At 48.2% G+C, this 25,404-nt stretch overlaps 1 protein-coding gene across 1 annotated transcript in view; it reads right to left on the bottom strand.

Annotated features, from left to right (window-relative positions):
* CD2 (CD2 molecule) overlaps positions 1–18,892 on the bottom strand; it is a 28,184-nt gene extending 9,292 nt beyond the window's left edge. The window contains exons 1-3 of the mRNA XM_042953582.1: positions 18,795–18,892; positions 3,488–3,578; positions 3,065–3,367 (exon numbers count right to left, since the gene is read on the bottom strand). Coding sequence (XP_042809516.1) covers positions 3,065–3,367; positions 3,488–3,578; positions 18,795–18,809 — 409 coding nt within the window. The 5' untranslated portion in view covers positions 18,810–18,892. The remainder of the gene's footprint in view (positions 1–3,064; positions 3,368–3,487; positions 3,579–18,794) is intronic.
* Between the last annotated feature and the right edge of the window lie 6,512 nt (positions 18,893–25,404).

Here is a 25,404-nt window from a genome sequence, read left to right as displayed (position 1 = left end):
GCTTCACACAGGGCTGGTCCAAATCCTAACATCACCACTTCTTAGCTGTCTGACCTCCTCCTTTTTCTTCTCTTCTGTCCTTGTTCTCACCCTTGCTCTCTTTTCCCAGACTTAACCACCTTTCTCACTCAATTTCTCTCCATCCGTTATGCAGCCAGATGGCTGCTTTTTCAATGACCCCTCCCTCCCTGCCTCCCAGGCAACGTATCTTCTCTGTGCACGTTCCCATCAAATTTCATTTCTGCTCTAGTAGATAGGTATGCAGAAATTAACTTTTCTTCCCATCCCAAGATTCTTTGGGGTCCAGAATGAACCGGATGGAGGGCCTACAAGGCAGGGGCAGTGAAGAGTCTAGGGGTCAAGTCAAGGTGTCTATTTGCCTTTTCAAAATGGAAAGAATCTTCTTTCTATTTCTAACAGTAACATCTAGTCATTGTAAAACTTGATCAGCTACAGTAACATGTTTCAAGATTAAAAAATCGCGTGTGATTCTACTACCCAGAGTCAATAGATGCTTTTGATACGTAACACACGTACACATAATGTTTTAAAAACTAAAACTGGATCGTATGATTTTGTAGTCTGCTTTTTTCCCTCCTTACTGATGATCTGTTATGAAATTCTTTCCTTTCTGAACATCAAGAAATATTCATCTCCCCATCTTTTTAAATGAGGTGTCTTAATTTAATGAAGAAGTTCGTAACTGCTGGGGACTTTGTGACCCTTTCCAGTTTTTCACTAACATAAACCACACAGCGATGAGCAGGTTCTTGGAGCCAAGTCTTTGTAAATGTCCTCTCTGTAAGTAGCTTCCCGGAAGAGGCATGGCTGGATCCAGTGGGGGCACATCACATAGACGAGAACTCCCTAGATCCAGGTTGCTAGGATTTATTAGTTCTCCCCTAAGCTCTCTTTTAAGAGAACTTCTGATGCCTCTTTAGCCAGGGGCAGCAGCCTCCTCAAGGAAACTGAAACTATAGATGCGTGAAGAAACAGGGTTGGGGTAGGGCATCAGCACTGAGCAAATGGGTATTGGGTCCCAGGTGCTGTCCAGCACCTTTGCTCAGTTATCTCATTGAATATCCCATGGAGTTATTATTACACAAATCAGGCTCAGAGCAGACGGAGAATTTGCCCAAGGCCATGTTGCAAGTAATGAGGACCAGACCACAAGCTGAATTAAGATGCCGTGTGACACTGACACACACACACACACACACACACACACACACACAGACTCACTCACTCAGCAGGCACCAGTCGTGTCATGGAAAGATCTCTGTCTTTTGGCCAAGGAGAGTGGGGGTTATTTTTGGGTAATGAACACATTCTACAATCAGTTGTGAGCTAGTGCCTAACTGAATATACCAAAAGCCATTGAATTGTACACTTTAAAAGGGTGAATTTCTGGTATGTGAATTCTATCTCAATAAAGCTGTTTGGTGGGGGGGGGGGGGGGGGGGTGGATGTCACCATCCTCGTTAAGAGAAGCGCTGAACTTGCACCCTGACTCTGCTCCTGTCAAACTGTGAGACTTCGGACAAGTTGCTCCTGATTCCCTCTGGATGATAAGAGGATGCTGTCCGCATTGCTGGGAACCTTAAACAGGATCACGTAGCAGGGCACCTGATGCCTAGTTGATAAGCCATCATCACTGCGTTACTAGATGAGACACACGTGTAAGGCTCGTGTTCAGGAGAGGACACTTGAGCCCATATGGACAGGAGTCAGGAGAGCTGTGTTCCCAGGGCCCGGAAGCAGAGGCCCCTTCCGGCTCTGTTCTTAGTCTCACCCCATTTCTGGAATATCCTCTCCGTTCAGGGTTGCAGGACTAGGGTATGGAAAGTTGTCATTTGCAGGGAGCTGGCCCATCTGGGATTGCTAGAGTGGGGGCTGGGAACAGGCCAGAGGGTGATCCTAGGGAGGGGGAAGGGACCTCGTCTCTGGCGACAATTCCTGTGCGAAGCACAGAAATATTGATTTATTTGCCCCCTGAAACTCTGGCTCATGCTGTTGCTGGAGTTCCTGTCTTTCTCCCCAAGCTTCTCTTCCTCCTATTGCGCCCCTCCCCCTGCTGAGGGTCTCCTGGACTTTCAACTTGAGTGTCATTCAATTTCACTTTCTCTTCCTTGTCTGCTGTACCCAGACCAACTTGCCCATCCTTCCCCGCCCCCCCACCCCCGTGTACCCTGCTTCCTCATTTACAGGCACCCTTTATCGAGGCCAGTGGTCGCGCTTTGGCTGCCCATGAGTCAGCTGGGGTGCTCGAACACCTGCTGATGCCCCGGCCCCATGCCAGGGAGTTCGGATTTGATTGGTCCGGGCTGGGACCTAGGCACCGGTAACCTTTCCCAGCACCTCAGTTGACTCTAACAGGCAGCCTGAGTTACGAATCACCAGCCAGCTCCTTCTCACCTCACTCGGATTATAGCAGCAGCTCCCTGGCTCGCCGGCCCTCCCAGCCCACCACACACAGCCAGCCACCCCTGGCGTACCTTCTACAGAGAGCAGCAAGAGTTACCTTCTGCTTCTGATCGCTCTCCTGTTGAGTAGATCTCAAACATGGGCCGTTCATCTTTAAATTCATCACTTCCAGCCCTTTAGGGCTTAGAACGACTCCTTCAGGGCATCCTGGCTTCAAACGGCTCTCCCGATGGAAGACCCAGAACTCTCCAGCTAGCCTGCCCCACACCCCGCTTGCTCCTTCACGAGCCACCTGGAATGACCGCTGTTTTCTTCTGCCCACGTGCTCCCCTCCTCCTGATTGATGCCACCTTAATCTGGGTTGGACACTCAGTTCTATATCCCCGTAACCTCTGAAGAGAGCGTTTTAGGCAAATAGAGGTGAGGATCTCTCCCCCGTGGATTTCCACACGTGTGGACCTCATCTTTTCCACAGGACTGGAGCCCTCACTGAGCTGGGAGAGAGGCATTAGATTTTTTTTTTTTTTTTTAGAGCTCGCCCAAGGCCAAGGTCAGGCCGGGCCGGTCCCTAAATGCTATTCCCCTACTTACTAAACAGCACCCATGCTGAGATGAAGGAATTTAGGGAATAAAGACTTACCTTGAATCTTCAGCTGAAATGTTTTTTCCAACGCATTCTTTCCATCCTTATCGTATATGACTACCTTGTAGGTATCGCTGTCTTCTAGCATCAGATGTTTAATTTTCAGAGTTCCATTCACTGACACATTATATTTTTCATCTGGATTCTTAGGCTTGTTGCTAATTTGGAACCTCACCACCTTCTTTTTGCCTTTTTCCCAGTGTATATCATCTATATTAATCATTTGAAAACCAGGAATGTCCAGGTTGATGTCCTGACCCAGGGTACCCCAGACGATATCATCATTTGCAGGAGCTGCACCTATAAAAAGCAAGACAGTTACTGAGATCTTGAGACTCCCTGCCAGAGAAAGCTGGGCTCTGGCCTCTTCAACTCTAACACTCGCCCCAAGGTCGCCAGTGGAGACCCACGCCACCTTACCTTGGATGGAAAAGACGAAAATCAGAAGGAAGATTTGACATGCGAGGCTCATCTTTGGGATTAGTTTCCTTGTTGTGATTCTGAGCTCTTCCTGCAAAAGGAACTGAAGTAAGACCAGTGGAATCCACCCTCTGAGAACCAAACCACGTGCCTCTCTTTTTTTGCTTCTTCTACTGCAGCAATCACACACACACACACACACACACACATGCATGCACATACCAACCCTGCTGATGTGCTCCTTTACCAAAGCAGGTATGTCTGTAGGGGTACAGGTCTCCTTACCATTTTAATCCTCACAAAGACCTTGGGTGGGTTTTACTAGCCCCCTCAAAGACAAAAGGAACCAGGAGGCTAAGTAAACCGCTCGGGATTCCCCTTTGGTTACCGAGGATTCAAACCTAACCATTGTACCCATTCCGCTACATGGCCTCTAGCAAGATCACATAAAAATACAGGTAAATGCTCCTGAGTATCATCGCACAAACCTGTATCCTATGATTAAAAGCAGTGGGAAACGTATGCATGTGAAAGAAGTATGACAGTGGATGTTTTTCTCGTTCTCGAAAGACGTATTTTTACATCCTAAAATTCTTTGCGATTAGAAAGAAATATAAGCCGAGTCTCGCCTGTAAAGACTTGAAATCCCCCAGAGCTTATGTTTAGCAGACATTTTACAACTCTGTTGAAATTCAGTTAGGTAAATAAAAACTTGTTCCCAAACAAACAACAATGCGTAGAGTCTGTGGAATAATACCATCAAACAACCAGAACGAATCATTCAGACAGAACATTTACGACGGATAACACTACAGATGGTTAAAAAAGAGAAAAGGAAAAGTGAGAGAGGATTCAGGAAGAGGGAAGAAATTTGCAAGTCAGGAAGAGAAACAAAGTGATGCATTGATAGATGCACACAGAAAAAAAATGCACCGAGAGAGAGAGCCAGCCACGGAGAAAAGGGACACCCGATGACGGATTTCCAAAGTGTCTAGTTTTGTGCTTCCTTAGGATAGAGTGAGTAAAAATTTTAAGACTATGCTTGCTTGCTTTTTTTAAAATTTAGGCACAAATATGAATATTATCTCTGAGAAAATTGCCCAGGAAATAAAATTAAGTCAAAGCAATGGATCTCAACCACTGGGTAAAAGGAAACCTACACAGAACATTTACAGCACAGAACCTGCTTTGGATCCTCTATCCCCCTCTCCCTCTGCACCCCCCCCCCCCCACACATGCTTTCTTCCTCTCTCGAAAATAAACATTTTTAAAAAGTGACATTTACTTATAGGCAAAAAGATGAACAAAATGAAAAAACATGCTGGAAAATATTTGCCACATATACGAAAAATTATTAATATCCAAGATCTAGAAATGTTTCCCATTAATAAGAAAAGAAAAACTCAAGTTTTTTTAATTGGGCAAGGATACAAACGAGCAGTCTATAGAAGAAATGCTTAATAGAAGAAATGCCAAGCACATGACAGGACATCTAACATAGCCATGAAATACCATTATCACCACCAGATTGGCAACATTGGAAAAGATAATAATTTACATTATTGTCAAGAGTATAGGAGAAACATGCATCTTTGTACGATAGGGAAGGGAGTACACATCCATACTTCATGGGAATGAAATTTGGCAATATCTGCCAACTTCAAAATATATATATATTTTTACCGAGTAATTTTAATTTGAGAAATCTGTCTTACACAGGTATTTACATAAATGTGCAAAAATTCTGTTCAAGGATGTTTGTTGTAGCGTTTTTTTTTTTTTTGTAGTAGAAACTTGCAAACAACTAAAATTACAATATATTCATCTTATGAAATTCGGCATCAAGGTTAAAATAGAATGAAGTAGACCTAACAGTGAGAATTATACTACATTATATCATATTATATATTACAATTAGTGGATGCACTGGGGGAAAAAGTCCAGAAGGATGCTGCTGCCCTTTTAACAGTGTTCCTCCTTCAAGACTTCGATTTCGAGGAGGCTGATGAGAATTGTGCACTTTCTTTTTTAATTTTTTTTTTTACATCTATTTATTTTTGAGAGACAGAGAGAGACGGAGCACGAGGAGGAGAGGGAGACACAGACTCCGAAGCAGGCTCCAGGCTCTGAGCCTGACGCGGGGCTCGAACCCACAAACCGTGAGATCACGACCCGAGCTGAAGCCGTTCGTCCAACCGACTGAGTCACCCAGGCGCCCCAGAAATGTGCACTTTTGACTTTACCAACTTCTGTGAGGTCAGAAATTTCGGTAACAAACGCTATTTTTGTAACGAAGTTTTTTATGTCTTTTTTTAAATAAAGGATGCTTCAGACACACGTGATTTTTTCAAAAGCACAGGCAGATTCTAAGAAAGCATTAGCATCCAGCTTTCCACTCGTAAGTGACCAGCCCACTAGCTGGCTGCCCAACTTCAAACAGATCTGGTCTTGCCTCTGTGGCGGCCATTGTATTATCTGCCTCAGCTTTTAAAGGCAGTTGCCGCCCCCTCTTCCTCCCACTTCCCTGACAGTTTTTCCTATGCTTTCATGGAGCAAATGGAAAGCAGCTTTCTGTTCTTCTTTTTGAAACAATAATTTTCTCTTCCAGCTCATTCACTTCTAAGTAATGAGCATGACACCCAGGGCACGGACCGTGAAAAAGGAAGGGATTGGCAGATCTGACTATTAAAGTTTAAAACTTTTGTACATACAACCCCCTAAGAAACATTAAAAGACAAAGTACTAAGTGGGGCAAATGAATTGCCACATGTATGACAAAAGCTAATATCCTTGAAATGATTTTTTTTTTTTTTTGCATAAATGTAGAGAGAAAAGACGGACACCTTGATGTTAAAAATGGGTCAAGGTCGTAAAAGGGACAATTCATAAAAGAAGAAATGCAACTGAAAAATAGGCCCATGAGAAAGTAGCCAATTTATTAACAAACAAAGCAATGGAAGTTTTAACATAGATTCTCATTTTTCATTAAAAAAATGAAATACGGGCCCCTGGGTGGCTCAGTCAGTTTAAGCGTCCAACTTTTGATTTCAGCTCAGGTCATGATCTCATGGGTCGTGATTTCGAGCCCCGTGTTGGGCTCCGTGCTGACAGCTCAGAGCCTGGAAACTGCTTCGGATTCTGTGTCTCCCTCTCTATCTCTATCCCTCCCCCACTTGTGCTCTCTCTCTCTCTCTCTCTGTCAAAAGCAAATAAACATTAAAATTAAATTAAAATTAAAAGAATTGAACTATACAGTGTTGATGATAAGTGAAAACAGACCTTCTGGTATATGGCCAGAAGAAATGCAAATCAGTGTAGAGTTTCTGGTAGAAAATGTGTCAGTGTGAATCAGAAGCATCAAAAATATTAATATTTGGACCCAGCAAGTCCATACCAATGATTTTGTCTTCTGGAAATAAGGAAGGACTCATAAGACTTGGCTCTAAGTTTATACACTGGTCTCTTTTACAAGTCAAACTTGGAAGCAATTTAAACGTCTGAGAGGAGGAAGTTGGTTGAGTTAATCACAATACGGACAAACTGCCTATGAAAAACAAAGGCCACAATAAGCAATATAATCTCACTGCTGCTTCTCAAAAAGTGTGTTGGGCAATGCAATACTACTCGGCAATGAGAAAGAATGAAATATGGCCCTTTGTAGCAACGTGGATGGAAGTGGAGAGTGTGATGCTAAGTGAAATAAGCCATACAGAGAAAGACAGATACCATGTTTTCACTTAGGTGGATCCTGAGAAACTTAACAGAAACCCATGGAGGAGGGGAAGAAAAAAAAAAAAAAAAAAAAAAAAGAGGTTAGAGTGGGAGAGAGCCAAGGCATAAGAGACTCTTAAAAACTGAGAACAAACTGAGGGTTGATGGGGGGTGGGAGGGAGGGGAGGGCGGGTGATGGGTATTGAGGAGGGCACCTTTTGGGATGAGCACTCGGTGTTGTATGGAAACCAATTTGACAATAAACTTCATATATTGGAAAAACAACAAAAAACAAAAAACAAAAAGTGTGTTGGGTATGTGTTTTTCAAAGGATGTCCAGCAGGGCGTGGGCCCCTGCATGGTGGGATAATGGCCATTGCTCTGTTGTCCGTGGTTCTTGTCACTCTTCTAATATTTCTAACTTGATCACATATTGCGTTTCGACTGAAACTGAAACGTTTATTTCGATTCTCCGTGGGCCCCATACTTAGTTAAAATCTCCAGCACCACGGGCGAGTGAAGCGCCTGTCTTGGAATGTGAGGTTCCAGGAAAACACAGTAGAAAACACAGTGGGCGACTCATCCCGGTTTCTCCCTCACCATCCTCACCGCGGAAACCGGCCTCTGGGGCTTCTCTTGCTCTGTCTTCATGGACCCTTTTTCTTGCCCGACTAATACTCCTGGGGAAATGGATGAAAGGGAAGACGGGAAGAAGCCAAGCAGGAGGAGGAAGAAGGACGCGTTCTCAGAGGCTGCTGTGGGACCAACTCCTATCCCTGATCAGGAAAATGCCTCCTGTCCTGACCCCCACCGCCCTCTCTTGGGGTCAAGGTAACGCACTGGGGGGAACCAGGCAGTGCTGACCCTGGCAGTTCACACCCAACCGAATGTCGTCAGTTGCTGGATGTTGTTTTATTATTATTTTTTTAATGTTTATTTTTGAGAGAGAGAGACAGAGAGTGAGCAGGGCAGGGGCGGAGAGAGGTAGAGAAAGAGACACAGAAGCCGAAGCAGACCCCAGGCTCTGAGCTATCAGCACAGATCCCCACGTGGGCCTCGAACCCATGAACCACGAGATCGTGACTGAGGCTCAGCCGACGGAGCCACCCAGGCGCCCCTGAGTTGGGGGTCTTTTGAGTGGAAAGAAACTCAGGGAGGGATCTGGCCTCCACATTCCAGTGGAGGGTCCTGAGCTCAGGGAGGCCCAGGTCAGCAGCCAAATCCCCAGCCTCTGGGACACTGTGTGCTTCCTGCTGAGGCCCCCGGCTCATCCTGGCCTCCCTTGACTTAGGAGTCACTAAGTTTGGTCCCATCTTCCTACGAGACATCCATCTCCTCCCTTTGGTGCTTCCCACCAGCCCCTTTCCACACCTTCCCACACGCTCAGGTGAGAAACACGAAAAGGGGGCCGCATGAAGCATGAAGCACGTTAGACTAAAGCCCAGGATTCCAGGGCTTCACTGATGATCGGAAAGGCCACAGCCTGTGTGTGTGTGTGCAGCCCGGTCCTGCCCACGTCAGCAGGCTGTATACGGACAGTCGCATCAGAACCAGCAGCTGCGGCCACGGCCACTCGTGCTGCACGCAGGCCCACAGGTGGCCTCTAATGCATATGCACGGTGGGAGACCCCGTCTCTGAGAGCCTCCTCCTCTGCCAGGTATTACCTCCGCGGGGGGTGAAAACGGAGTTTTCTTATCTTTTCGCGTCTGCCACCCCCGCAGCAGGGAGGACGGCATCAGCCCACGGAAACAGTTCCTGTGCGAAGTCTGGGTTCCTGAGATGAGCATCACCAGCTTGGAAGTCCCCCAGGGGCCAACTGCGTCTGAGGGGAGGGGTACTGAGGGTTGGTCGGCCACCGTGTAATCACGTGATTACAGAGAAGGGCACTGGGGGCCAAGCCGACCCAGCCCACCGCCTGCTAGCTCCCCGGATCTGCGTGTGCAGGCCATGTACTGAGCCCCCGTGGCTCATTCGTGGCTCATCCGCGAGCTCATATTGAGATTCACATGCAGTGACTTGTTTTCAGCCTCCAGGGCGGTGCCTGGCCCCAAAGAGACTCTCCACAAACGCCCGTTTTCCTTCCTGTTGGCCACCACGTTCCTCACAGAGGGGTCTCCTTAAGTGAAGAAGCCGGAGGATAAAATCGAGAAGCTTCACCTTCAGAAAGAAGCTTGAGGCTCTCCAGAGCCTCTCAATCCTTTCCAGCAAGAAAGTCAGTGGTGTTAGAGCCACAGGAACTAGAAAACTTTACAAGGTTTCTTAGTAAAGGTGCTTTACTTTTTTCTGTTTTTTACTTTTGTAACCTTCCTGTCCCCCTCCCCCCCCCCCCCCCCCCCCCCCCCCCCCCTTATTTCTCAGGGCAGTTTAGCTAGAAGGCCCACAGGACCTGGGAGTTCGTGATCTAGGAAGCGATGAGGCAGGGGACACAGGGAAACAGAGCGCTTCTGGGCCCCTGGGGTGGGAACACAAGCCCAGGACACAAGGAGGTAGAGCCAGCTGCCGGGAATAGAGGAAAACAGGCCGAGGCCTCACGCAGCTGGCCGAGAGCAGCGTGCAGCGGGAACTGCCTGCTGACCTTGGCCTAGGCCGCGGGACGGGGTGGCTGGAAGCCCGTGCAGCGCTCTCACAAACAGCGAGAGCCCGATAAATGCTGGTTGTAGGAGCAAGCGAACAGAGAAGGTGAAGGAAGAGTTGGTGCTATGGAATTCAAGCTGGGGGACCCGCGGGCCAGGTATGCTTTCGAACTTCTGCTTGCCAGCTGTCTGCTCTGCAAAGCCTCCACGTCTGAAATGGTGAGGTGCGGAGGCGGCGCTCTGCCTGCTCAACCCAGATCAGAAGGTTATGGCGAGGGCTAGATGAAGTCACCGACGAGAAACCTACACTGTGCACCGGAAGGGTTTGGAAGGTGCGGAGCTGGTGGGAGTGGCCATGAAAATCTTGCGGCGCGCGGGGTGGGGGGCGGGGTGGACCGTGCAGGGCAGGTTTCCGGGAGTTGGGTCAGCGGTGGTCAGACCCCACACCGGGTGAGAGGCTAAGTGCTTCAGGGTCAGGTGCAGAAAAGAAAACCATCACCTCAGGACAACCCAGGAAATTGATCCCTTCCGGCAGCTTCTAGGGCTGCATTATTTCTTAGGACCTGGAGGCAAAGTCCCTGCCTGTTTCTGCCACCCTCTGGCCAGAATCTGAACTGCACCCTTGCTGATTTCTCTGTCGATGGTTGTTAACACTTAACCTTTGCAAACAGACCGTATATTTGCATAGTGTGTTCGGGCTACGCAGTTTCTCCCTCGAAAATGACATTCTCCCATCCACATAATATCTTTGCAGTTATAAGCATTTTTGTCGATGAACAAGCCAAAGTTTGGAGAAGCTTAATGAATTTCTGGGGAGACTTAGCCAGGAGACGAGCCCAGATTCTCTGGCTGTAAGACCTGTGTTCTTTCTGCTATCACTAGAGATGTGTCGGTTAGTTCTACCCCTACTATGGTAGTTCTCAGAATGGGAGCAGGGCATTCTCCCAGATATCCTCTCCTATCCTTTCCTTCTACCGTGGCCCCCAACTCCCTATACCCCATCTGTATCTGAGGCTGCCCGTGGGCAAGGGGTGGCATGGGCAGTCTCCCCCCCGCTCCCAGGGACCTCAGACAGGTGAGGGAAGTGAGACAGGCTCCCGGGAAGCAGGGTACCCTTGAGAAGCCTCACAGGTGGAATTCTCAGATCAAAGACGCTCCAGCTGGGAGAAGAGGTGCCTGAGCCAGACCTTGAGAGACCAGCTGGATGCAAGTTCATAAAGAGGTCAATGAGGGGGTGCCTGGGTCAATCGGTTAAACATATGCTCTTGACTTTGGCTAGGTCATGATCTCACAGTTGGTGAGTTTAAGCCCGTCACCAGGCTCTGCCTCTGCACAGAGGCTGCTTGGGGTTCTCTCTGTCCCTCTCTCTCGGCCCCTCCCCTGCTCACATGGTGTATCTCTCTCAAAATAAATAAACTTAAAAAAAAAAAAAAAAGAGGCCAATTAAAGACAACCAGGCATGGGCCTGGTGGGAGGGAGTCACAGACACCAGGGAGCCTGGAAGGGAGCCAGTGATTCTGAGAGTGGCAGGCAGAGAAGCTGCAGTGAAAGGTTTCAGAGAAGGATGAAATTCATACTGTTTTCTTTATGTTTCATTTTTAAAAAATATTTATTTGTTTTTGAGAGAGAGAGAGAAACAGAGTGCCAGTAGGGGAGGGGCAGAAGAGAGGGAGACACAGAATCCGAAGCAGGCTCCAGACTCTGAGCTGTCAGCACAGAGCCTGACACAGGGCTCAAACTCACGGACTGTGAGATCATGACCTGAGCCAAAGTCGGACGCTTAACCGACTGAGCCCCCCAGGCATCTAGGATTTCCTTTTTTTTTTTTTTTTAATGGCTGAATAATATTCCATTGTGAATATCTACCACATTTTCTTTATCCATTCATCCACTGAGGGACCCAGGGTTGTTTCAATGTCTGGCTAGTATAAATCATGCTGCAATGAACATGGGGTGTGTGTATCTCTTCAAGACAGTGATTCCATTTCCTGTGGATATATTCCCAGAAGGTGGGATTGCTGAATCACATGGTAGTTCTATTTTTTCATTTTTTGGAGGAAACACCATACTGTTTTCTAGAATGGCTGTACCATCGTGGTAAGTGTTCTTATGACAAAAACACAGGGACACAAGAAAACTTTAGAAGGTGTTGAATACGTCTGTTCCCTTGACCATGGTGATGGTATCACGGGTGTTTGCATATGTCCACACTCAACAAATTGTGTACATTAAATACATGCTGTTCTTTGTGTATCAATGATACATTTATGGAACTGTTTTTTTTTTAATGTTTATTTTTGAGAATGAGAGAGAGAGAGACAGAGTGCGAGTGGGGAGGGGCTGAGAGGGTAGAATCCGAAGCAGGCTTTAGGCTCTGAGCTGTCAGCACAGAGCCCGACGTGGGGCTCAAGCTCACGAACCGCGAACTCATGACCTGAGCCGAAGTCAGACACTTAACCAACTGAGCCACCCAGGTGCCCCTGGAACTGTTTTGTTTGTTTGTTTGTTTTTTAAGTTTTTTCTTGAATGTTTATTTATCTTTGAGAGAGAGAGAGAGAGAGAGAGAGAGAGAGACAGAGCATGAGCAGGGAAGGAGCAGAGAGAGAGGGAGACACAGAATCTGAAGCAGGCTCCAGGCTCTGAGCTGTTAGCACAGAGCCCGACGCGGGGCTCAAACTCACGAACTGTGAGATCATGACCTGAGCTGAAGTGAGACACTTAATCGACCAAGCCACCCAGGTGCCCCTGGAACTGTTTTTTTTTTTTTTTTTTTAAAGCAACAACAGAGGAGCTCTCTAGAAGGTCCCTGGAAAGGGGCCTGCATCCTAGGCCTCCCCCCGCCCCCGTGGGTTTTGTCTGTAAACTTGTAACTAATCCCTCCTCCCTCCCCATGAGGGAGGGGGCAGTGCCACGTGCCAACGTGTGCCAAGTATGTATTAATAAACTCTGAACCATATTGGCAGCTTTGTGGTTTGCTATAGCCTTTTGCAGCCTGGGAAACGTTTTCCGATTAGAAGCCCCTGCTGTTTTATCTATTACATGCGAAAGTGAATACGTCTCCACATGTCCGCTGGGGGTTGGCAAGTAACATCAGAGTGTGCAGTGAGGGGAAAGGAATTAAAAAGGGAGCTAATGTCGTCCTCGGGGAATAGCTGGGGAAGGGAAAAAACCACTCTGGAAGAGATTTGCGGAGGGATAGTTTGCCATGTATTGTGACCACTCAAGGCAGAAGAACGTGTATGTTGTCCGCGCCCCCACCGTGTAAAAGGCAGCTGTAAAGAATGTGATGCCATGGGCTGACTTAGAGGGGGAGATTTTTTTTTTTTATCTCACAAGGCAGATTTGATTTCCTGTGAGCCATATGCTTGCTTTTCTTTTCCCCAAAAGGTCCATAATCTCATGTGGGAGAAATTCAGTTTTATTGGCTTTCAGAGAAGAGGGAATTGGAAATGTTAGATAAATAGAGACCACATGGCCCAGAATTTCACAGCACTCTCCCAAGGCTGTGGGCGGGTGTGTGCCACGAGGCTATAGATTTGTGGACGGAAGTGCAAAACGGACGTGTGCATGAGCTGTGGGCAGGGCATCAGGAAAGGTGGGATCTGGTCCCTGCTCTGTTGCTTAACGTTTTGGAAGCCCACTTTCCCCGTAGTGTGGGACCAGGGCAGGATTTGCTCCGTGTATCTGGCAAAACCAGTGTAAGTATCCAAGGGAGCACGGTATGATCCCTGGGACTCGAAAGGGCCAGTCGTGGGCCAGGCATTGTAACTTACAATCCGACCCAAGCTAAGGTATTTGTTTAGGCACATTTTAGGTAAATACTAATTAAACCCTATGTTAGAACACTTTGTCTACAAGTGGCATAAAAAAAAAGTAGCAGAAAGCCACCTGAAAATAACCTTAATCAAAATATAAAGCAAATGAAATGAAATGAAATGAAAGAAGTCACAAGGATGCAATATACAGCATGGTGACCATACTGAATAATACTGTATTATGTATTTGAAAGATGCAAAGAGTAGATCGTCAGACGCCTCGTTACAAAAAAATAAAAAATAAAACTGGTAACTGTGTATAGTGATGGATGCAACTAGGCTTTTAGTGGCGGCCATTTTTGCAATGTGTAGAACTATTGAATCATGATCTTGTACACCTGAAACTAATAGAATGTAATATGTCAGTTATACCTCAATAAAAAAAAAAAAAAGTCTTAAAAAAGCCTAGACGTAAAGCTACCATCTGATCCAGCAATTCCAAGCTTAGGTATTTACCTGAGAGAATCGAAAACAGGCTAACATCATTCTTGGCAATGAAATAGGGAGTGCTTCCCCCCCCCCCCCCCCCCCCGCCTTGCCAGAAAGCAAAGACCTTACTCAAAATAGGGAGGTGATTAGCTCCGTCGGTCTATCCGTCTGAAAGCTGACAGTGCTTTATGGAGAGGCTGCTATGTGCCAGTTTCTATTCTAAGAGTGGCATATATAACAGCAATCCAAATAGCCCCGGTTTCTCCAAGGATGTATATTCTAATGGAGCGATATAGCTAATAATAGCCACGTGAATATATAAATTTTTAGGTGGTGGTATGTGCTATAAAGAAAACTAAAGCAATCCCAGGGGCTGCAGGGTGATGAGGCGGTACCATTTCAGGCAGAGGGTCAGGGATGGCCTAACTGAACAGGTAACCGTTGAGCAGAGCCCTGAAGGAAAGGAGTAAATCATGCGAGGGTCTGAGGGAAGAGCATTTCAGGGAGAGGGAACAGCAAGTGCAAAGGCTGTGAGGTAGGAGTTAAAAGGCTAGTGAGGACAGCGTGGGCTGAGTTGGGGTGAGGGTGGTAAGAGATGAGGTCAGAGGGGGAGCAGGCAGGTCAGGCAGGGCCTGAGAGTCAAGGTAAGGATCTTGGAGTTGAATGGAGAGTTTCAGGGGGTTCTGAGCAGAGCAGTGGTGTTATGTGACATATGATTTTGCTAGGGTCTCTGTCTGCTCTGTGGAGACTAGGGGATAAGGGACAGGGGTGGAGTCTCGGTGAGGGCTGTGGTGACGGTCTGAGCCGGAGGCCCAGGAAAACATCAGCAGACACCCAAGAAGGGATCGCGTTAGGGGTATATCCCAAAGGCAGTGCCGGTGGAGTTTGCTTCTGGATCAGCTCTAGTGTGGGTATAGGAACGAGGTCTAGGAGCGGTTCGGGCACAGCGGGTCCATTGGCCCTGCTTTCGTCTGTATCTTCACTTTCAGGTGGGCTCTTCCATATGGTGGTAAACATGGCCACCAGTACCTCCTGGCCCGCTTGGAGAGCCTCTCTCAGAAGAGCAAGGATGCTTTTTGTTCTGGAAGGATCCTCTCTTATCTCATTGGTCTGAACGGTGTTGAGTACTCACCCCTGAACCCATGAGACTAGCCAGGGGGTGGAGTTGCATTGACTGGGCTATGCCTGAGCCACATGCCCCATTCCCAGAGCGCCGGGTAGGGCCAGCTTCCCTTCGCCACCTGGGGAGATGTGGATAATGGAAAGAAAACCAAGAGTAGTCACTGAGAGAAGGGGGCTGGGTGTGGCTGACCACCAGTGTCCACTGCAGCCAGGTGGCGTTTACCAAGGGCATCAAGTGCAAATGGAAAGGGCTACGCATCAGAGATGCACACGGGTGAACTATCACGTATGGAGGCTGAGGAAGAAGGAGGGCCAGAGATATTTCTAGAATAGTTTAGGCAATGGTGCTACTAGAAATGGGGACCGTGGGATCCAAAGCATGTTTCCGTTGCAACGGGGCAAGGTGATGAGTTAGAGAGAGGCATGGGGTGGGGGGGGGAGAGAGAGAGAGAGAGAGAGAGAGAGAGAGAGAGAGAGAGACACGTGAATGACTAACCACAGGTCAAGGCACAATGAAATAGATGTTCAATACGAAGAATAAGCCGAATACGCAGGGGAAGTTATAATGGTGATGCCTGCAGGTCAGAAAGGGAGACATGGGACAAATTGTCCAGAAAGGGACAAATAGGCCGGTAGACATTTGGATCTGGCTCTCAACAGCCCAGGAGTGGAGTTTCGTTTTGTCATTGATAATGAGCACTTAATTATCCTGGGCCATGACCCTGCTAGGTAGGGAGCATCATTTCAGTTCACTCTGCCACCAGTGTGTGCACCAGAGCTGCTAATAGGTGGCCCGTGTGACTGCTCTGGTTCCCTCTTCCTTCTTGCCCCAGGGCACAGCCGTCTGTCCCATCAGCGAAACAGCCAGCGGAAAAATGGAGGGGCAAAGGACACTCGGTTTGGCCGCAGACGGAGGACCGGAGAAAGCTGGGTGGTTTTCAGGGAAGAAGCATGCGGAGAAGGAGGGGGTCCCCCCATAATTAAAGCCCGACACAGCACTTCTTGTAAAGGAGAGCAAAATGCAATCAGTGCAACTTCCCCAAAGACTGTTGGAAAGCTCCGGAGAAAGAAATACTCTCCTGTCTGTGGAGAAGAAAGAGAATTAAACAAGAATATGCTGCATCAGTTAAAGCTTCCCGGGAAAAGATAAGAGTGGTGGGGGAAAAAAAATCAGAATTAGATCACACCAGCCAAAGCAATTAAGGAAAATAAGATGTGCTTTTACAAATATCAGGGGAAAGGAGATTATGGAGAGGAAATAAGACTTAATAAATGCAGAGGACCATGAAATTAATGATGACCACAAACAGCTGAAATACCCAATTCACTCTTTGTTAGCCTTTAACTAGGAAACAAAGAAAAGAAAGTGCGCTATTACAACGTAAGGGCGACTTGAAGGGATCGTGGAGTAGACGCTGGCAGGGAGGAGGGTTCTGAAACATCGCGGGCACCTTCCTGGGACCCAACGCTCATGCAGCAGCCCAGCCCTGCATTTGCACTGGTGATGCACCATTTCCTGAGTTTCATGAATTGACAGAGCTTGAGCAAAGAAAGTAGAGCGAGGAGAGGGAGATGGGAAGGACAGACCCGGGCCAGGCGCCCCTCAGCCATGGGGAGTTGGGAACCATCAGAGTGGCCCCGAGGTAAACCACACACGGGAGCTCACCGGGTCTGCGACATGGCCCTCCCTGCCATCCTTCCCTGCCTCGCTCTCTCCCTCCTCCTCTGGCGCCCACTATTCAGTGGTCAGTACACGTCTATTGGCTTATTCCCCGCGAAGAGCTCGCCCATGAGATTGCCAGGTTTGTGAGAAATTGTAGGAACTGCAGAGAGGCTGGAGCATGCTGAGGAAATAAGAGTGGCTCGTCCTTCTTTGCTCAAGTGAGGAGATCGAGTTGGTTTGCATAGCTTGCTACCAGGAGTCCTGACCAATACAGCCAGGTGCTGCGACAGGCCCTGGGGATAAAGGTGTGAAGATAAGGGCATTGCTCTCCAAGAGCTCACAGCCCAGTAAGGGCAACATCGTATAAACAGAGCTTTGCAAGAGGATGTGATAAACACCATAATGGTGGACGTGCGGGCAAGGTGCCTGACAGAGGACAAGGGAGCCTCTCTGCTAGGGGATGCCAGTGAAGGCTTCTGAAAGTCCCCCATGCTTTCTTCTGCTGGATGACACCAATTTTGACCAGAGGCAAAGGAGTGCCTTCCAGACAGCAGGTCCCCATGTGCAAAGGCCAAGAGGCACCAACAGTGTGGCATCCAGTACATAAGTCATTCCCTTTCCTTTCTACATCTTCCCCGTATCTCTACCCTCCGCAGCCCGATAGTCTAAGTCAAATGTTTCTAGAGAGAGAGTTTTAGGAATAGATCGAACTGTTGGCTAACCACAGGTGTTAGGGACACTCTCTCCTCCCTTACTTGCCTTACAAAGGAGACTCAAATGTGAGAACAGCGCTGAACCAAGCAATAGACTTTCTGACCTGGTGGTGACAGAGGTTTGGGGGCGGTGGAGGGGAGATTCAAGGGCTGGAGTGCCATATTGATGACCACCTCCTGGGTCCAGATGGCTCTTAGGCCTCTGGAAAGCCACTGGGAAGTACAGAGCACCTCACACAGCTTCTCTTCATTCATTCATTCATTCATTCATTCAAGAGGCGCCATGCCAAGCACCAACATGGTTCCCACCATCCCAGAGACGAAACTGTCACAGAAACGGAGGAATACCTGTAAATGGGAGACGTGCTGGGGAGGAGAGGCACAGGTGCTGCGACCTTGGACCCCAGGGCAACACGATCTGGTCAGGAAGGTGAGGGAGGCCTCCCTGCGGAATGACCTGGGATGGGAAGTACCGGTAAGCCTTTACCAGGCCAAGACGATGAAAGAGCATTGGCCCAGGGCAGGGACAAGAGCAGGGGCAAAGGCCCATGTAAGGATGGCAAGTGGGCAGGATGGGTGATAGACTGAATGTAGTGGTGTGGGGTGCAGGGTACGGAGAAGGTCACATTTCTGGCTGGGGAGAGGTGCCACCAACCAAGTGGGGACCCTAGAAGAGGACGTGTGGCCTCACTGAGCCTGGGCTCCTCTTACTCTTCACACCGACCTGCCCAGGGACCATTGGGAGGGCCCAGCGCTGTCACCATCACCCTGACTGGGCCCCAGACATCTGCTTTGATCATCAACAGGCCACATCATCTCCATTTCCCTAGTGGAGGGAACGTGGCACTGTGAGGCAACATTATTGCCACTGACCATGATGTTGCAACTGTTACTATCATTCTATACTGTTTTCGCCAACTGCCTTTTTGGGTTTTTTTTTCCCCCTCCTGAAAAAAGATGGGGCTAATGGTGAAGACAAAAGGCCTAAAAAAGAAGCTATTGACTTGGCAAAACATACTGAAGAGTTCTATGATCAATCAATCATACAGCGTTGGAATTGAAAGGAAACTTAGGGGGAAAAAAAGAAAAAAGAAAGAAAAAAATCTCTTCCAGGGCAACTTTGACAGCTGTTAAAACACCCCTCGCTTCAGTGTTTCCAATCCCTGGGAGCAAACTGTCTCAAAAAGCAGCCGGTTCCATTGTGAGAGGGCTCTGATAGCAGGAGATATAGGCTTTTCTTGTATGGAGTCAGAATTGATCTCTGAGCAACCTCCACCCACCTGTCTTGGTTCCATTCTCCGGAGGCAGAGCGGGTCAACGTCCCTTTTAAAATGTGGTGCCCAGAAGGCGACACAGGACTCCAAATGCGGTCCGATTCAGTTAAAGCTCTGTGGGGAATTGAGAGGGCAAAAAAATAAAATAATAAAATAAATAAAGCCGCTGAGTTAACCAGCTTTAAAAGATGACAGTCACAGAAAGGCCCATGAGTGCAACCTTGGAACCATAAACTAAAGGAGGCCTTTGAAAATACCCAGCCGGCCCCTTCCCCCCAAAGAGGAAAATCACACGTCAACCTGTCCAAGCCGGAGAAGCTGACCTATTTTTTAAGATCTCCCAAAGCCAGAGTTCCAAGGATGTTTACTGCCGAGAGACTGCTTACAAATCAATCATTATAAAATATTTTCAAATCAGTGTTTTCTAGTAGACGAATTTGTTTCCACGTTTTCCCCTCCCGCTTGCTATTCTCTCTCCTACCACATAAATTGTCTTTCTAATGAAGCCGCTTATTGTAGCATATTCCGAGAGCGCGTGTTCTTTGGCTCCTGTAGTGTTTCAGTTCCTACTGCATTAATTAACCACACTTCTCTATCATTTTCCTCTTTTTTTTTTTTGTACGGGATCCATGCTCTTTATCCTTATATCGTTGCATAATGCTTTGTGGGACGGATGTGTTCTCGAAATCGTGTGCAAATCTAATCTTCGTAAATCGAGTCTCTTCAATGAGAAGTGCCTTCCAAATGCATTTCGAGCGTTCATTATTTAAAAGAGCTCTGGGGGAGGCGGTCTGGCAGGGCAGGAAACACGGGGTCTTTGGATCCAGACATCTGGGTCCACCTCTTACAAGCTGCCACCTTGACCAGATGCATCATCTATATGAGCCTTGGTTTCTAATCTGTGAGATGGGAATAATTATTCCACAGTAGAAGGTTGTAGAAAATAAATCAGCAAGGTGAAATTCCCATGTCTTAGGAAATAGATGCGCCTTCCTCTCTTTAAAGTGAAGAATCCGGGGCGCCTGGGTGGCTCAGTCGGTTAAGCGTCCGACTTCAGCTCAGGTCACGATCTCACGGTCCATGAGTTCGAGCCCCGTGTCGGGCTCTGGGCTGATGGCTCAGAGCCTGGAGCCTGCTTCCGATTCTGTGTCTCCCTCTCTCTCTGCCCCTCCCCCGTTCATGCTCTGTCTCTCTCTGTCTCAAAAATAAATAAAACATGAAAAAAAAATTAAAAAAAAAATAAAGTGAAGAATCCATTTTAAAATGAATAATCTTGCAAAATTTTATTTTGCACGTTCAGACGTTTCCAAGCACTCATTCCTTCTTCTTTTTTTTTTTTTTTTAAGTTTTATTTATTTGAGAGAGACAGAGACAACATGAGTGGAGAAGGGGCAGAAAGAGAGGGAGAGAGAATTCCAAGCAGGCTTTGCACAGAGCCCGACATGGGACTCGAACCCACAAAACCATGAGATCAAGACCTGAGCCGAAACCAAGAGTCGGATGCTTAACAGACTGAGCCACCCAGGCACCCCTCTGATCGCTCATTCTTAAAGCAGGACATAATCATGTACTGACTTCGCTCTCTGACTTTGGAAGCTTTCTACAAAACGTCTTCTTGGGTTCCCCTCTCTTGCTCCCTACCTCGTTCTGGGCACACTGCCTCATCTGGTCCGGAATGGAGGTTGACATCGGCAGGCTACCGGCTGCCTCGTCACATCCCTGCTTTGATCCACTGCACATGGGTTCTTGAAGCTTAGGTCACATTCTGCCTTTCTCACTGTCACATGTCTCTTCTGAATATCTTCACCTGCTTTTTCCCATGACATCTGGGTCTCCGTGGTTCTCCCAGGGCTCTTATCCACAAGCCTGGAGTTTTGCATGTGCTCAAATCACCCTCCCTCCTACCTGACTTTGAGCTCCTTGAGAGAGCACGTCCACAGGCCAAACCAGTGCAAGAGTGAACAGCTAGTGACCCTCGCTGGAAGGTTCTTTCTGTAGCCTGACATATGGAGCAAGTCACTTTGCCTCTCTGGGGTTCCATTTGCCATCTGTAAGACGAGGAAACACAATGATCTCAGGGGTTTTCCAGGCTTGAGTTCCCAGTCCTTAAAGGTTCACCATGGGGAAAATGGAGACATGGACCAGACAATAGTCGGTATTTTTAAAAGCTCCGAAGAAAGTATACAGTGAATACTCGGTATTTTTAAAATACTCGGTATTTTTAAAAGCTCCGAAGAAAGTATACTGCACGGCTAATTTCAACGCCGTCTCCTTATCTGGCTGGGATGATGTCAGTTTGGTGTGTTATCACAGGTAAAATCATGTTGCTCAGCATGTAAGTCAGTCAGGATTCTTGGTCGCATGGAATAGAAACCAAGTCTGATTGACTTAAGCAAAAAAAAAAAAAAAAAAAAAAAAAAAAAAAAAAGCCCATTGGAACAATGTCCGCTGGTCCCGGAAGAAACAGAGATGCAGGAGGGCCAGGCTCTCGAAATGGCCAGCAGCTAGGGGAACCTGAGTAAAGAGCAACCTGCTTAGACTAGCCCTGGACACTGGTCAGGGAGCCCCTGGAACCACCACTCGAGGGTGCAGGATGTTGCTGCCTGGAGGAATGAGCCCCAAACCATGGCTGCCGCTGTGTGCCCCTCACTCTGGGTGCAGAGTCCCAGGTCAGACCATCCGGCCGGCTCACCTTCAGCTTTCTGTGCTCACATCCAGCTCAGACAGGGACAAGTGTCAGGTCATCAGAGACTCTTTCGTGTTAGGAGAACTCCCCAAATACAGAAAGAGGAGCCACAGCTGGGCGGCCCCCCTCCCAACTGGCACATATCCACTATGGTTGCTAAACGTCATTTTTTAAAAAATGTTTATTTATTTTTGAGAGAGAGACTGAGAATGAGGAGGGGAGGAGCAAAGAGAGAAGGAGACACAGAATCTGAAGCAGGCTCCAGGCTCCGAGCTGCCAGAACAGAGCCCTATGCGGGGGCTCGAGCTCACGAACTGAACTGCGAGATCATGACCTGAATCGAAGTCCAACTGTGTCAACCAACTGAGCCATCCAGGCGCCCCGGTTGCTAAGTGTCATGATGAGTAAACCAATTAGAACTTAATTCATGGTGGGGGGAGAGCTTATTTTGGAACATAGGACTGATGGAGAAACAAATAACAAACAGTCTTGATGGTTAAAAAGGGGGTCAGGGCGTCTGGGTGGCTCAGTTTGTTAAATGTCTGACTCTTCATCTCAGCTCAGGTCTTGATCGCAGAGTCATGAGTTCAAATCTGGCGTTGGGCTCTGCACTGGGCTTGGAGACTACTTTAAAAAAAAAAAAAAGATTGGCCAGAATAGATGATTTCTTTTTTAATTTTTGTATTTATTTTTGAGACAGAGACAGAGCATGAGCAGGGGAGGGGCAGAGAGAGAGGGAGACACAGAATCGGAAGCAGGCTCCAGGCTCTGAGCCATCAGCACAGAGCCCGACGCGGGGCTCGAACCCACAGACCGCGAGATCATGACACGAGCCGAAGTCGGACGCTTAACCGACTGAGCCACCCAGGCACCCCCAGGATAGATGATTTCTAATATTTCAGGGTAGGTTGAGGTGCCCCCTGCAGACAGAATGAGGGAACAGGCACCAAATTGATCTCAAGCTCTCTCTTTCATCAAATATGTGTCATAAAAACCTAGACTTGTAGAATTAATCACCGTTCAGAAATAATTAGGCACAGCTGACATCAGGTTCTGCCACATAACAAGACAATAGAAGGAGTAATGGCATAAACATGATACAAAACTTTCTCATAGGTAAGAGAAATCTGGAGGCAAGTGGTCCCAGGCTGGTATCGTTCCCCAGTGTTCATGAACCCAGGCCTCTTCTATTTGTGCTCTGCCATTCTGAGTAGTTCAGGGTTTTCATCCACAAGGATAGCTCCTCAAGGGTGCTGGAGCTCCAGCCGCCATGTCTACGCCCCAGATAGGAAATAGGAGGAATGGTGAAAAAAGACAGAAGGCAAAAGGGCGCATACAAATCGATGCCTCTGAAGACTTCGTGACAATCACGGTTAACGTGTCTGCTTACATCTTATTGGCTACGCCCAGCTGTGAGACCGCCTGGGAAATAAGGTCTTTTTTAGCTGGTCGCACTGCCACCCAAAGACTGAGTGGGCAGCTAGCAGTCTTCACCTCCTCAAAGATGATCAGAGGGAGTCATAGGTCTGGTTTGGTGGCCATTGGCTCTCCTTCTGCCCTCCTTCATCCCTCTCCCCAAATTTATGTGGTGTAGCTTAAGACCCAGGAAGCCTCGGTGGGAAAAACCAGCACAGGTGCCTTAGGAGAGAGCTTTCTGAAACATCTAGAAGGTGGGTCCTGCGAGGGACTTCCTAGAGAACAATAAAAACAATCAGCAGGTACTGAGTATCTGTCCTCCCTCAGGCACACTGTGTGAAACGGTTTATCTCCGTCACCTCATTCTCCCAGCGACTCCATGAGTTGGCACAATTGTACCCAGCCTGCAAGTGAGGAAACCAAGGATTGGTGGCAGTGAGCATCTGGCCTGGTCACAGTAAGTGGGCAGCGAGCATCGAAGCCTGGGTCTGACTCCTCAGCCTAAGTTCTTTTCTTTTTTTTTTTTTTAATGTTCATTTATTTATTTTGAGAGAAAGAGAGAGAGAGAACAGGGGTGGGGCAGAGAGAGAGGGAGGGAGGGAGGGAGGGAGAGAATCCCAAGCAGGCTCTATGCTGTCAGCACAGAGCCCGATGCAGGGTTCAGACTCCCGAACCGCGAGATCATGACCCGAGCCGAGATCAAGAGTTGGATGCTTAACCGACCGAGCCGCCCAGGCGCCGCTCGTGAGCCTAAGTTCTTAACCAGCCCCCTGCAGTTGCACTGACCCATACGGGGCTTAGTGGCCACGAGTAGAGATGCACGTGTAGATACAAGGCAGTTGACCTAGAAGGTGATTTGATGGCTCAGTGGCCCCCTGCAGGGACTCGTGGCTATCACACTGAATAGTGAAGACATAAAATATTTTCTTTTTTTTTTAAATTTTTTTTTAATGTTTATTTATTTTTAGGACAGGGAGAGACAGCATGAATGGGGGAGGGTCAGAGAGAGAGGGAGACACAGAATCCGAAACAGGCTCCAGGCTCTGAGCCGTCAGCCCAGAGCCCGACGCGGGGCTCGAACTCACGGACCGCGAGATCGTGACCTGAGCCGAAGTCGGCTGCTTAACCGACTGAGCCGCCCAGGCGCCCCGATATAAAATATTTTCAACGCCACAGAAAGTGCTGCTGGATGGTGCTGTGCCAAGGAAATGGATTGTTTCTGGCTTCCATTCCTCGTCCCAAAGGAAGCGATGGGATATTCTCTTCCTTCCTCCGGCCTCCTCTTTTGTTTCCCAGTTGCTCTGGCTTGCGACCCTCTACAACTCGCTGTGAAAAGAAGTCGAAGAAATTCTGAAAACGGATAACACCCATGGAAGTTGGGAACGCGGCAGCCTGTGATATTTCTGCTGCTACAGCACTTGGCTTTGGGCAGGGGGACCATTGTGGGGACGGGGCTGGCTTGGCACTGAGGACGCTCCCCGGAGTTTACAGTCTGCTCAGCTCACAGGGTGACGGCTAGACAGGCGTGAGTTCCCGAACACCACGCTGCAGGCCCCTCGTCTTTTTATTTCTTTCTTTAGCTTTCATTCTCTCCTTTCCTGTTTTGGCACAGGCCCAATGTGTTTCGCTTTAAACTTGCTCCTTTAGGGACACCTGGGTGGCTCAGTCGGTTGGGTGTCCGGCTTCGGCTCAGGTCATGATCTCGAGACTCGTGGGTTCGAGCCCCGCATCAGGCTCTGTGCTGACAGCTAGGAGCCTGCTCCTGATTCAGTGTCTCCCTCTCTCCCTGCCCCTCCCCCGCTCAAGCTCTGTCTCTTTCACTCTCAAAAATAAATTTAAAAAAATTACATCAACTTGCTCTTTTAAAAGGTTGCAGAGCTCTGGGCTGCTGCGAAGTCAGATTTTTAAGAGCACATTTGCATCTTTTCTCAGCTGCTGCCTTAATTACACATAACAAAGGTATTGCACTATAAAAGAATAGTTGATGAGCCTGAACTATAATAAAAAGGTCTTGCCAAAAGCCATTTCCTTTGTCAAGAGAGAACTTGCTCAAAGGCAGCGTGAAGCCGTGATTCATTCTTCTACCCCAAGCGTTACTCTGAGAGAGAAATTCGGTTCGTTGGGAGTGGCTGTCGCACGCACTTGAAGCAGTGACGGAGCCCTCAGTCAGCACCCCTGCTTCGGCTGGGAACGGAGGACAAGGGAAGCCCAGTGCCGTGTGACCGGTTTATCGGGGTCTGAAAATTTTGCCGGCCGACGGCCTGATTTCGTAAATAGAGCTTTATTGGCACAAGGCCCATGGCCATGCTCCTTCGTTTATGTGTTGTTTGTGGCAGCTTTCTCCCTGCAGCAGCCGCACTGGGTGGACGTGCCCTGTAAAGCCTAAAATACTGTGACCCTTCCCCAGCGCCTGGCTTAGAAGGTGGGAGTGGGAGTGGGTGGCAGGTCGTTTGGACGTCGCTCCAGGAGGGTCTGCCCTGCCCCTGCCCCTGCCCTCCCTTCTTGTCCGGGACG

This window comes from Panthera leo, chromosome C1 (assembly GCF_018350215.1).
Source record: "Panthera leo isolate Ple1 chromosome C1, P.leo_Ple1_pat1.1, whole genome shotgun sequence".
Classification (NCBI taxonomy): domain Eukaryota; kingdom Metazoa; phylum Chordata; class Mammalia; order Carnivora; family Felidae; genus Panthera; species Panthera leo.
Note: the sequence above shows the minus strand (reverse complement) of the source record. Positions and strands in the feature narration are given on the sequence as shown.